This window comes from Salvelinus namaycush, chromosome 23 (genome assembly GCF_016432855.1).
Source record: "Salvelinus namaycush isolate Seneca chromosome 23, SaNama_1.0, whole genome shotgun sequence".
Lineage (NCBI taxonomy): Eukaryota > Metazoa > Chordata > Actinopteri > Salmoniformes > Salmonidae > Salvelinus > Salvelinus namaycush.
In genome coordinates, this window is record NC_052329.1 from 29,083,580 (window position 1) to 29,098,118 (window position 14,539).

The 14,539-nt window shown below is 44.3% G+C and overlaps 2 protein-coding genes across 2 annotated transcripts; both read left to right on the forward strand.

Moving 5' to 3' along the window:
- The first annotated feature begins 3,408 nt into the window (after positions 1-3,408).
- LOC120018619 (P2Y purinoceptor 3-like) lies at positions 3,409-4,416 on the forward strand. The gene has a single exon (XM_038961823.1). It carries the CDS (start codon positions 3,409-3,411, stop codon positions 4,414-4,416), a length of 1,008 nt encoding a protein of 335 aa, XP_038817751.1.
- An 8,900-nt stretch (positions 4,417-13,316) lies between these two features.
- LOC120018620 (P2Y purinoceptor 3-like) lies at positions 13,317-14,324 on the forward strand. Its single transcript, XM_038961825.1, has one exon. It carries the CDS (start codon positions 13,317-13,319, stop codon positions 14,322-14,324), a length of 1,008 nt encoding a protein of 335 aa, XP_038817753.1.
- The last annotated feature ends 215 nt before the right edge of the window (positions 14,325-14,539 follow it).

Genomic DNA, 14,539 nt, shown 5'->3' on the forward strand with positions numbered 1-14,539 from the left:
TTCTTTTGGGGTGGGGCACATGTAGCTGGCGGTCGAGCAGCGGAGAGTGCCAGAGCCTGTTTGGGAGTCAGAGGAGGAATTTGATGAAAGATTCCGGAGAGAGGTGGTAGCGATGAGAATGCTGCCGTACAGGCGTGCTGAAGAGCATGACACCAGTCCGGTGCCAACTGCACCGGTTTCACGCATCTGGCCTCCGATGCGCCTCCCCAGTCCAGTGCGTCCTGTGGCTGCTCCCCGCACTCACCCTGAAGTGCATGTCACCAGTCCGGTGCCACCTGTACCGGCTCCACGCACTCGGTCTCCAGTGCGCATTCACAGTCCAGAGCTTCCGGCGACGGTCCCCGGTCCGGAGCTTCCGGCGGCGGTCCCCGGTCCGGAGCTTCCGGCGACGGTTCACGGTTGACGGTCCGGAGCTTCCAGGCACGATGTCCAGCTCCGCTCCAGGGCAGGAGTCTTCCTCTGCGCCGGTGCCTAGTCCAGGCACGGTGTCCAGTCCAGCTCCAGGGCAGGAGCCTTCCTCTGCGCCGGTGCCTAGTCCAGGCACGGTGTCCAGTCCAGCTCCAGGGCAGGAGCCTTCCTCTGCGCCGGTGCCTAGTCCAGGCACGGTGTCCAGTCCAGCTCCAGGGCAGGAGCCTTCCTCTGCGCCGGTGCCCAGTAGTCACGTTCTGTTGTTCGTATATTTGATTTGTTTTGGCTTATGTTTCACTTTTGGAATAAATATGTGGAACTCAATATCCGCTGTGCCTTGGTCCCGTTCTTACGACAACCGTGACAACTTCAAACTGATCCTGGAAAGACCGCAAACTAGCTGCATTTCGTTTTTACCTGTTTTCTATTGATATTTCTTTGTATATATCCATAAAAGTTATGCCAGCTGATTCATGATTTCAACTGGCTGAGAAAAGCTGTCTGTCGGTCTGTCTCGTCCCGACACATTCATTACTATGGGAGAGCTGCAGATTGAATTTCAAGGACCAAAGCGCAGCGTGGTATGTATCCATATTTATTAGAATACTTCTTCAAAACGAACAAAACAATAAACAAACGAAAACCAACGAAGCTACAGTCCTGAACTAGAGAACGTAAAACACATGAACGCACGAACAGGAACAATCACCCACAAACAAACAGTGAAAACAGGCTACCTTAATATGGTTCCCAATCAGAGACAATGACAAACACCTGCCTCTGATTGAGAACCATATTAGGCCAAACAACAAACCCAACATAGAAACACAAAACATGAATGCCCACCCAGCTCACGTCCTGACCAACTAAACAAAGACTAAACAAAGGAAATAAGGTCAGGAACGTGACATATTGAAACAATGTTGTAAATGTCAGAGACAAAAAATATAATGGTAGTCTAAAAGAAATGAGAGATAATGTCTAGAGGCTCTTTGTAGTGGAGATCAATTTTATATATTGCCTGGCTGGGATGATGAGACAGTGTATTGCCCAGTGAGATGGCACAGAGTATATAGGCATTTCAACATCATAGTTTTAGCCGGTGGTAACTTGTGGAATAGACACCGGCTGGAATGCGGTTTTAACCAATCAGCATCCAGGATTAGACCCACCCGATGTATAATTGGTCTTGCGTTTTAGGTTATTGTCCTGCTGAAAGGTGAATTTGTCTCCCAGTGTCTGTTGGAATGAAGACTGAACCAGGTTTTCCTCTAGGATTTTGCCTGTGCATATTCCGTTTCTTTTTATCCTAAAAAACTCCCTAGTCCTTGCCATTGACAAGCATACCCATAACATGACGCAGCCACTACCATGTTTGAAAATATAAAGAGTGGTACTAAGTGATGTATTGTGTTGGATTTGCCCCAAACATAACACTTTGTATTCGGGACATTAAGTGAATTTCTTTGCCACATATTTTGCAGTTTTACTTTAGTGCTTTATTGCAAACAGGATGCATGTTTTGGAATATTTTTATTCTGTACAGACTTCCTTCTTTTCACTCTGTCATTTAGGTTAGTATTGTGGAGTAACTACTATGTTGTTGATCCATTCTGGTTTCTCCTATCACAGCCATTAAACTCTGTAACTGATTTAAAGTCACCATTGGGCTCATGGTAAAATCCCTGAGTGGTTTTCCTTCCTCTCTGGCAGCTGAGTTAGGAAGGACACCTGTATCTGTGTAGTGACTGGGTGTATTGACACAACATTCAAAGTATAATGAGTAACTTCACCATGATCAAAGGTGTCTGTTTTATTTTTACGCGTCTACCAATAGATGCCTTTGCAAGGCATTGGAAAACCTCCCTTGTCTTTGTTGTTGAATCTGTGTTTGGAATTCTCTGCTCGACTGAGGGACCGTACAGATAATTGTATGTGTGGGGTACAGTGATGAGGTAGTCATTCAAAAATCATATAAAACACTATAATTGCACACAGATTGAGTCCATGCAACTTATTATGTGACCTATTGACTCAAGACATTTCAGCTCTTTATTTCTAATTGATTTGTAAATATTTCCAAAAACATAATTCCACTGACATTATGAGGTGTTGTGTGCAGGCCAGTGACACATCTGAATGGAATCCATTTTGAATTCAGGCTGAAACGTAACAAAATGTGTAAAAAGTCAAGGGGACTGAATACTTTCTGAAGGCACTGTGAATTCATGTTGATCACGTTTTTACTTTGGTGGACCTTGTATTTTTTATTGACATTTGTCCCAAAAAATCACGAATGTAACTTTTAATCTCAAGTTGTTTTTGTGTTCTACCTGCTCTGGTTGTCCTGAAAATAAGCGAGGCTAATTATAAGGGCTGGATATAAAGGAAGATAAAGAAAAGTCAGATAAAATGAAAAACCCATTTTTGTTGGGGTCTCGGAACTGATGGGGTTAATAGAAAAAAGTGTGTGTGTGTGTGTGTATGTGTGACATTTGTCTACAAAGCTACATCTACACTGTCAATGGAAGTACAAGAAAATAGTAGAGATCTACACATATACCCCCTGTGAACCCACGGACTCTGCTGTGCAAGGTTTATGTAGCCCTGGTAATAATCGATTCATGGAGCGCGTCCTTTATTTGCCCATTAGTCCAGGAGACATTGATGCCTTAGTAATGGCACACAGGCTAAAGCTTGGGTAAAGAGACACAAGGCTTTAACAAACAGTGATACAAGCATTCAGTCATTTTAAAGCCGGGTACATCTCTGGATGTATCAGTCTTTACGCAGTGTGGCATGAGAGCTCATGCTGGATATCACTGAAGACAAGCTTGGGTAAACTCAAACAAACATATGTAAAGCTTTTCAAAAACGTATCTTTAGACACACGGAAGATGCGCCCAGGTGAAAGAGGCTCTCCAATGGAGACCTGAGGGAGGAGACGAGAGATGAGTTAACTTCCAAAGACATCCAGGTGACCTATGTGGCTGTGACAATATGAATGGGAACAATAACTTCACCTTGTGTCCGATCTCAGACTCGTACAAAAGGATCCTGCTCCCTCTGACCTACAGCCTGGTGTTTGTTCTGGGTCTGACCCTGAATGGAGCACTGCTGTGGGTGGTGTGCTTCCGTACCCGGACCTGGAGCTGCTCTGTCATCTACCTGACCAACCTGGCCGTGGCTGACCTGCTGTACGTGCTGTCCTTGCCGCTGCTCATTGTCAGCTATGCCATGGATGACGTATGGCCCTTCGGTGACATAATCTGCAAAGTCGTCCGATTCTTCTTCTGTACGAACCTCCACTGCAGCATGATGTTCCTCATGTGCATCAGCGTGCACCGGTTCCTCGGTGTGTGCTACCCGATTACTGCACTCCGCTTCAGGACCAAAAACCTGGCTGCTTTGACGTCTGGCTCGGTTTGGGTCCTGGTGATGCTGGAGATATCACCAACCCTTGTGTTTGCCCACACCGGGTTCATCAACAACATGACGGTGTGCTATGAAATGACCAACCCTGGCCAGTTGTATACTTACTTTCCTTACGACATGTTTCTGGACGTGGTTGGATTTCTGGTACCTTTTATGATTATTATAATCTGTTACTGCTCAATGATGAGAGTGCTCTACCGGGCTGGAAGGGACAACTCACAGGTAGGGACAGAGAATCTCAACAAGTCCATACGCACCATTCTGGCGGTGTGCTTGATGTTCGTGCTGTGTTTTGTGCCTTATCACATTGCGCGGATAGTGTGCCTGTTCATACGCGTCTATGTATCCAGTGACTGTAGAGTCATCAACTTGGTGATGATCGGCTATAAGATATGGAAACCCCTGGTCAGCTTCAACAGCTGCGCAAACCCACTGCTGTACTTCCTGGGTTCGGACAGGCAACGGAAGAAGCTCTGGGCCCAGTTATTTAGGAGTAAGATGGTCCATCCCGCGGTGTGCACAGTACAGCCAGATATAGTACCCACCGTGTCTGGTACTGCCAGAAATCAGTGACTGATTCTCTTTTTTTTGTCTCTGCAAGTCAGAATTTTTATGTGATTTTAGTAGGTGAATGGCCCATTTTGTTCTACGCCTTTTGGCACAGAACTACCCATTTGTTCAGGCAGCCCTGCTACATAGAGATGGGTCCATCTTAGCCTCTACTGGACTATACTCTGCCACTCAGTCAGTGACAAGAGGTTAAAAGACTGATTCTCTGATGTGTTCTTAGGGGCCTTTGTACCCTATTCTGGAAATAACACACAGCACACCTCTTTCTCAGTTTTTTGGAACCAAATGTTTTTCCATTTCACAAACAACAAAGTACAGAACTCATTACAATACCAAATCAAACACCTTCAATATATTACTGACACTTAGATATAGTGAAATTTACATACACATTTCTCAGTCACATACCAATAAAGGCAATGGCTGTATTCAGTCATGAATGTAATATCTTCACCTGTAGGCATGTGCAACAAAAAGGTCGTCCATTCAAACTCAGATGGACTCTAACGTTGACTTTCATATTGTATCGCAAATAAACAGTGCCCTCTGCTGTTGACAGTTGATAACCATATCCACATTGCTGAGGGCTACAGACAAAAAACACACACAAAAAAACTTTCTCAAGACTTCACATTTACTGTACAGGGCATGGAAAACACATTATTACACCAAATAGTACTTTCAAGATACAAACATAGTTACGATGTATATAGTAGCTCTTTTACACCATCAAATGTAATGTAGTGATTAGCTTAGAAATGGTAATAAATAAACAAAAAGGCACACGTGGCTTTATAGCAACATATGGCTTTATAGCAACATATACAAAATACAGCAATAGCTTATCAGTTCTACATCAGTAAAACACCTGAAAGAACATTGAGTGGAGGATATTTTATACCTTTTGTCCAGAGACATGGACACAGACTGAATTTATATGTTGAGGGGGTTATGCAGAGTAGGGCGCATCACTTCAGTACACTTCTGTGTGCCAGTGAAGACAGGTGGGTACAGTAGTGATCTGGGAGCCGGAGGAAGTAGAAGGAAATTTAGCATCCATGTGCATGTGGTGTGTGTGTACCTGAGCTCCTAGTCTGGACAGGTAACGGTTGCGCAGGCCAAAACCAGACATGGGCCTGAGTTTGGCCAGCTTTTCCTCACTCTGCTGACTGACCCTCTGACACCTTTCAACTCTACAAGGACAGCAGGGGGAGTGGCATAATCATCATGGTAAAAATACAAAAGTTTATTTGCCGTCCTGAGACAATACTGTAGTATATAAAAGTAAATTTGATCAGACAGAATGACAATCAGATCGGGCAAGGACACAATGGCCTGATAATGATTTTTTAACAAACACAGTGAACATCATATGTAACAAAAACAGGCTTAAAAAGAAAAAATTAATTCATAAAATTTTAACTGTGGCAATTTAAAATTGCCTAAAAGTACAAGATGTAGTTTGAGGTCATTTTTTATTGCAAAAAATAAAATATGGATTTGTCTCCGGGAACAGGGTTGGAGATCTTTGCTCTAGGCAGTAGTATCCATAGAACACATGTTATTTAGAGCTGTTAGAGAGCTCAACTCTAAACAGACAGCACTCATTGCAACTTACACAGACTATTCTGCAGCTAACAAAGACAAACAAACAGCCATCACAACTTTAGTGGTATATGGATAGGCTTCCTCCACCACAATATTTGATCTAATACTATGCTACGGCAAGCCACTTAGTTAAAGCTCGTGATGTCCTGCAGAAAACTGATTCAGGGTTAAAGAATTTGAAGCGATCATTCATTACAATAGAAAAACTATCAAAAGGGATTGACAGAATTATCACTTGATTTAGTGGTTTTCAACACATGAAAGTGTCTCTTGGCAATTTCCTGAGATTGGTCAATAAACAACAACAAAAAACATTTATCCTTCATTCAGTTGTACAGCAAACAGGGTTTCCACCCAATTGCCAATGTTATGGCAGCCCCCCACACCTCTCTGATTCAGAGGGGTTGGGTTAAATGCAGAACACATTTCAGTTGAATACATTCAGTTGGAAAACGGACTAGGTTTCCCCCTTCCCCAATGTTATAGGGTTCTTCAAAGTACTCCTTCTTACACACAAGCCAGGTCATTTTCATGAAGGTCACTAAAACTGCTGCATTCAACATTTGAGTTAAAAGTTAAATGGAATGTAATTATACATTGGATGAATACTATCAAAAATGTTTCCCCTTTAAATTCCTTTATCACTTTGACAAGGTCTGCCTTAGCCTTGATGGTGTGACAGAGTCAAGTTTTACGAGCCTTTATGACGAGCCAGGAGAAAAGGAATTTAATGAAGGAACGGCGCTATAAAGAATGTAACACAATGCAGATTCTGAAATCCTCCAGCATAAATCTGTCAAACTAGATGATGCGTATATGATTACTATTGAGAATGACCTCACTGGATGCAAAAGCCGGGAAAGGAGGTTGGTTTTGCGTTGCCAGTTTGACATTTTCTTCATGATGATTACACAGATTATTCATTTATGGGCGTTTCAAAAGTTAAGCACACCAACTGTTTGTTTCAGATGATCAAAAACTTGAAGTAAAAATGTAAAGACCTTTCTGAACAATATACATTTAACAAAACATGCATAATATAACATTGATGGACAATTAAGTCCTTTCTAACACCCTGGTTTTAGAGAGATGCTTAAAATATTTTTTATAAGAATATTGAACCAGTTCACCTCTTATAGCATAGGTGATTTTACGAAGCAATAAGGCACATCCACACGTGCATTATCGGTGAATAACTTTACATCCCTGAAGTAAAAGTCACTCAGCCTGGGGCCTAGTTCCACAGACATTTAAAAACACTTCAAAGTCAGCTTAAAGTGCTTTCTGGTACCCCACTCTACTGACATTAAATGCACACAAACACCAATCAGTCATTAGCCGGCCCTCACACAGCCACAGGAGGGTGGAGTCAGTGAGGCGGGGAGGAGGAGTCGGTATGTGATGTCAGATCAGAGGCATCTGAGCTGCGATGGGTCAGTATGTTGGTGGGAGGGGTCAGTTACATTGCAGGAATGGGTCAGTATGCAGATGGGAGGAGTCAGTCAGCTCCCTAGGGGGTGATTGACAGCTGTGGCCCAGGACTGTGTGACCTCTCACCTGGAAAACAGCACAGCACAGGTCCAATGCGTTAGTCTGGGGTACTCTGCACACAGCCACACACCAAAAGCCAACTAGAATGATAAATCCTTCTCTACTGCCCTTGTTGAATTGTTGTTAAGTGAAACATTAACTTCATCCCGTTTTTCACATCAGCATGGGCAAGTCAACAAGGGCAGAGGGAAGGAGAGAAGACGTTGGAGAGGTATTGGGCCGAGCAGTGACGCTACACGCAAGAGCAGAAACAGGTTAGACCACAAACGGACCGCGTTCACATGGACCGCGTTCACACGGACCGCGTTCAGGAACAGTGTATGCGAATTAGAAGAGCCAGAATGGGTTAAGGAGCAAGAAAACAATACATGAAAACATGATGCAGATTGAGCACCAAATACACTCTTGATCTAGATGAAGTCTACATCTTACTCAATCCAGAGCGTCATATGATCTACTAAACTTGCACATGTTCCTTCAGAATGTTAACTACAAACCTCTGATATGGCTTTTCTCAAATGTTTTCAACAAACCCACTTGGGATCATATATGGTAGAGCTTCTCTTACAACTTTCTCTGAGACTTCAGATAAGGTGAGAGGTTGGGAACTCTAGTGAAGAATATCACAGTTGCAGGCTTTTGTTTTTAGTCCAGCACCAGTTGGATGTTTAATACTAGGTCCTTGCCTTTCTCCTTATGAGTGGGTTGAGAACCAAACGTTCAGTGGCTCTTGTCTATTGAGTGTGAGAGGAAGAGAGGGGGGGAGGTGAAAGGTCATGGATACTCACTCTGAATCTGAATTGGAGCACTTCAGGAGTTTGTCCCTGGCAGAGGCTGAGAGGTTCAGATCTCCTCCTGAAAAGAGAGAGAGGGCGTAATGGAGAGAGAGGAGGGGAGAGAGTGGCAGGGAGAGGAAACAGAGAGGGAGAAGGACAGAAAGAGAACGGGTGGGGGAGAGAGAACAGGAGAGGGATATCAAAGAGCATGGTTAGTGATGATATCATAAGGCACGCTCCACAGTGAGTGGTGTAACGGTGTCAGGGGAGCAGGAGGCCAGCTCCCATCTCTCTTACCTCGTAGATAATCAACAAAGTACAGCATCACTACTGCGATCAGTGCCACAGAGAGAGAGAGAGAGAGACATTTATTGGTTGACTCAACACACACACACACATAAAAGTTTTACTCACAGCAGACACAGGCGCTGAAGAAGACCTCCAGGAAGAGGTATCCCTTGTTGTCCAGAATAGATCCTGCTGCCATGGAGATCAGAGCCAGGCCCAGGTTCTGGATGGACTGCATGCTGGGAGGTAGGAATCAGGCCATGCATTATCACCACCACCATCAACAGCAGCGTCACCATCAACAGCAGCAGCAGTATCATCATAGGCACAAATAATGGTGGCCAGAATGCAAAAGCCTGTAGGTATGAGGACGTTTTCTGGTTAGACAGAAGGGGTGGGTAGGAGCAAGTATACTTACAAGCCATAGGCTGTCCCCAGCTGATGCTCTGGCACCACGAAGGCCACCATGGGCCACAGGGCACAGGCCAGCAGGGAGTAGGACAAACCCAACAGAGACTGGAGGACACAGATACACAGTACCGTTATCAACACTGTTACCAAAACCATTCACTATACCTGGTTACCCAGTCACAATACAACTACATTTTATATATATATATAAAAACTCATTGAAAATCTGACTGTCTTGCAGGACTAAACAAATCAAGTGTCCAAGGACCCAGTGATCCAAGGTTGCATGTCCAAATCTGGTCCACCGCTCATCACTGCACACACCAGGTTTCTAGTGAATATCCTACTAAATGTCTCCAAGGTCATATTCTGCTGTGAACCACTCTGCACCATTCTAACGGTAATAGAGGGAAGAATGGTCATCACCATGGCGATCCAGGGGTTCCAGAAGGTGAAGGCGAGCATCATGTGGGCTATGAGCGTCGTGACGATGGCACACAGCACCCAGATTACGTTCTTCCCTACCCTGTCCACCATGAAGCCCAACACAGGAGAGGCTGGGGCCGAGATGATGTACACAATACTGGAAGAAGAGGGGGGAGAGAGGGACACGGAGGGAGAGGAAGGGAGGAGAAGGAAGAGATGAGGAAAAGGAGAGGAAGGAAGGAAGGGAGAAAGTGTTTAGAAGGGGGATAGAGAAACGTACAGTTACAATGTGTGGTGACAGTTCTTAACCTGAGGTGAGCAGAGCTAAAACAAACCTCATTTGAAGAACTCCTCACACAGGCCTCACTCCGTCCAAATGGGATCCCTCGTCTTATTGAATTACTCTGTCATCTCAGACTGGGGTGAAGTGTTGTGCGTTACCTGTTGATTGCTCTTGCTTCAGGTGGTGAGAAGTTGAACTTTTCAATGAAGAAAACCCTGCAAGGGGAAGACAGACAGAGGTGAGAGGACAGTCAGTCACAGCAGACCAGAGTACGTCCATACGATCACTGTAACATATCCCACCACCACATTAAGCACATCCCTGCTCCTGTCCTATAGGCACTCCTCACAGCTCAGACCAATGTACTCGTTATGCTGCTATTACCTTTATTTAACTAGGCAAGTCAGTTGAACAAATTGTTATTTACAATAACGGCCTACCCCGGCCAAACCCGGAAGACGCTGGGCCTATTATGCGCCACCCTACGGGACTCCCAATAATGGCCGGATGTGATGCAGCCTGGATTCGAACCAGGGACTGCAGTGACGCCTCTTGCACTGAGATGCAGCGCCTAGTGACTATGCATTGATAATAAACAGCGAGTAGCAGCAGTGTAAAAACAAAGGGGGGGGGGGGGAATAGAAGGTAGTCCGGTGGCCATTTGATTAGTTGTTCAGCAGTCTTATGGCTTGGGAGTAGAAGCTGTTAAGGAGTCTTTTGGTCCTAGACTTGACGCTCCGATAACGCTTGCCGTGCAGTAGCAGAGTGAACAGTCTTTGACTTGGGTGACTTGAGTCTTTGACAGTTTGTATTTGACATTTATTTTCTCAGCAGGCATCGCCACTGTATTTGTTCTATAAACTACTGACAACATTTCTCCCAAATAAAAATATTGTCATTTAGAACATTTATTTGCAGAAAATGACAACTGGTCAAAATAGCAAAAAAGATGCAGTGTTGTCAGACCGATCCTCCACCAAATGTCACAGTGGGTGCGAGACAGTGTGGCTTGTAGACCTCTCCAGGTCTCACACCCACTGTGACATCTGGTGGAGGATTGGTGATGATCTGGGGGTGCTTCCGCAAGGCTGGAATCAGACAGATTTGTCTTTGTGAAAGACACATGAATCAAGCCACGTACAAGGTTGTCCTGGAAGAAAACTTGCTTCCTTCTGCTCTGACAATGTTCCCCTACTCTGAGGATTGGTTTTTCCAGCAGGACAATGTTCCCCAAATCTGAGGATTGGTTTATCCAGCAGGACAATGCTCCATGCCACACAGCCAGGTCAGTCAAGGGGTGGATGGAGGACCACCAGATCAAGACTCTGTCATGACCAGCCCAACCTCCAGACCTGAACCCCACTGAAAACCTCTGGAATGTGATCAACAGGAAGATGGATGCCCACCCAGCTCACGTCCTGACCAACTAAACAAAGACTAAACAAAGGAAATAAGGTCAGGAACGTGACATATTGAAACAATGTTGTAAATGTCAGAGACAAAAAATATAATGGTAGTCTAAAAGAAATGAGAGATAATGTCTAGAGGCTCTTTGTAGTGGAGATCAATTTTATATATTGCCTGGCTGGGATGATGAGACAGTGTATTGCCCAGTGAGATGGCACAGAGTATATAGGCATTTCAACATCATAGTTTTAGCCGGTGGTAACTTGTGGAATAGACACCGGCTGGAATGCGGTTTTAACCAATCAGCATCCAGGATTAGACCCACCCGATGTATAATTGGTCTTGCGTTTTAGGTTATTGTCCTGCTGAAAGGTGAATTTGTCTCCCAGTGTCTGTTGGAATGAAGACTGAACCAGGTTTTCCTCTAGGATTTTGCCTGTGCATATTCCGTTTCTTTTTATCCTAAAAAACTCCCTAGTCCTTGCCATTGACAAGCATACCCATAACATGACGCAGCCACTACCATGTTTGAAAATATAAAGAGTGGTACTAAGTGATGTATTGTGTTGGATTTGCCCCAAACATAACACTTTGTATTCGGGACATTAAGTGAATTTCTTTGCCACATATTTTGCAGTTTTACTTTAGTGCTTTATTGCAAACAGGATGCATGTTTTGGAATATTTTTATTCTGTACAGACTTCCTTCTTTTCACTCTGTCATTTAGGTTAGTATTGTGGAGTAACTACTATGTTGTTGATCCATTCTGGTTTCTCCTATCACAGCCATTAAACTCTGTAACTGATTTAAAGTCACCATTGGGCTCATGGTAAAATCCCTGAGTGGTTTTCCTTCCTCTCTGGCAGCTGAGTTAGGAAGGACACCTGTATCTGTGTAGTGACTGGGTGTATTGACACAACATTCAAAGTATAATGAGTAACTTCACCATGATCAAAGGTGTCTGTTTTATTTTTACGCGTCTACCAATAGATGCCTTTGCAAGGCATTGGAAAACCTCCCTTGTCTTTGTTGTTGAATCTGTGTTTGGAATTCTCTGCTCGACTGAGGGACCGTACAGATAATTGTATGTGTGGGGTACAGTGATGAGGTAGTCATTCAAAAATCATATAAAACACTATAATTGCACACAGATTGAGTCCATGCAACTTATTATGTGACCTATTGACTCAAGACATTTCAGCTCTTTATTTCTAATTGATTTGTAAATATTTCCAAAAACATAATTCCACTGACATTATGAGGTGTTGTGTGCAGGCCAGTGACACATCTGAATGGAATCCATTTTGAATTCAGGCTGAAACGTAACAAAATGTGTAAAAAGTCAAGGGGACTGAATACTTTCTGAAGGCACTGTGAATTCATGTTGATCACGTTTTTACTTTGGTGGACCTTGTATTTTTTATTGACATTTGTCCCAAAAAATCACGAATGTAACTTTTAATCTCAAGTTGTTTTTGTGTTCTACCTGCTCTGGTTGTCCTGAAAATAAGCGAGGCTAATTATAAGGGCTGGATATAAAGGAAGATAAAGAAAAGTCAGATAAAATGAAAAACCCATTTTTGTTGGGGTCTCGGAACTGATGGGGTTAATAGAAAAAAGTGTGTGTGTGTGTGTGTATGTGTGACATTTGTCTACAAAGCTACATCTACACTGTCAATGGAAGTACAAGAAAATAGTAGAGATCTACACATATACCCCCTGTGAACCCACGGACTCTGCTGTGCAAGGTTTATGTAGCCCTGGTAATAATCGATTCATGGAGCGCGTCCTTTATTTGCCCATTAGTCCAGGAGACATTGATGCCTTAGTAATGGCACACAGGCTAAAGCTTGGGTAAAGAGACACAAGGCTTTAACAAACAGTGATACAAGCATTCAGTCATTTTAAAGCCGGGTACATCTCTGGATGTATCAGTCTTTACGCAGTGTGGCATGAGAGCTCATGCTGGATATCACTGAAGACAAGCTTGGGTAAACTCAAACAAACATATGTAAAGCTTTTCAAAAACGTATCTTTAGACACACGGAAGATGCGCCCAGGTGAAAGAGGCTCTCCAATGGAGACCTGAGGGAGGAGACGAGAGATGAGTTAACTTCCAAAGACATCCAGGTGACCTATGTGGCTGTGACAATATGAATGGGAACAATAACTTCACCTTGTGTCCGATCTCAGACTCGTACAAAAGGATCCTGCTCCCTCTGACCTACAGCCTGGTGTTTGTTCTGGGTCTGACCCTGAATGGAGCACTGCTGTGGGTGGTGTGCTTCCGTACCCGGACCTGGAGCTGCTCTGTCATCTACCTGACCAACCTGGCCGTGGCTGACCTGCTGTACGTGCTGTCCTTGCCGCTGCTCATTGTCAGCTATGCCATGGATGACGTATGGCCCTTCGGTGACATAATCTGCAAAGTCGTCAGATTCTTCTTCTGTACGAACCTCCACTGCAGCATGATGTTCCTCATGTGCATCAGCGTGCACCGGTTCCTCGGTGTGTGCTACCCGATTACTGCACTCCGCTTCAGGACCAAAAACCTGGCTGCTTTGACGTCTGGCTCGGTTTGGGTCCTGGTGATGCTGGAGATATCACCAACCCTTGTGTTTGCCCACACCGGGTTCATCAACAACATGACGGTGTGCTATGAAATGACCAACCCTGGCCAGTTGTATACTTACTTTCCTTACGACATGTTTCTGGACGTGGTTGGATTTCTGGTACCTTTTATGATTATTATAATCTGTTACTGCTCAATGATGAGAGTGCTCTACCGGGCTGGAAGGGACAACTCACAGGTAGGGACAGAGAATCTCAACAAGTCCATACGCACCATTCTGGCGGTGTGCTTGATGTTCGTGCTGTGTTTTGTGCCTTATCACATTGCGCGGATAGTGTGCCTGTTCATACGCGTCTATGTATCCAGTGACTGTAGAGTCATCAACTTGGTGATGATCGGCTATAAGATATGGAAACCCCTGGTCAGCTTCAACAGCTGCGCAAACCCACTGCTGTACTTCCTGGGTTCGGACAGGCAACGGAAGAAGCTCTGGGCCCAGTTATTTAGGAGTAAGATGGTCCATCCCGCGGTGTGCACAGTACAGCCAGATATAGTACCCACCGTGTCTGGTACTGCCAGAAATCAGTGACTGATTCTCTTTTTTTTGTCTCTGCAAGTCAGAATTTTTATGTGATTTTAGTAGGTGAATGGCCCATTTTGTTCTACGCCTTTTGGCACAGAACTACCCATTTGTTCAGGCAGCCCTGCTACATAGAGATGGGTCCATCTTAGCCTCTACTGGACTATACTCTGCCACTCAGTCAGTGACAAGAGGTTAAAAGACTGATTCTCTGATGTGTTCTT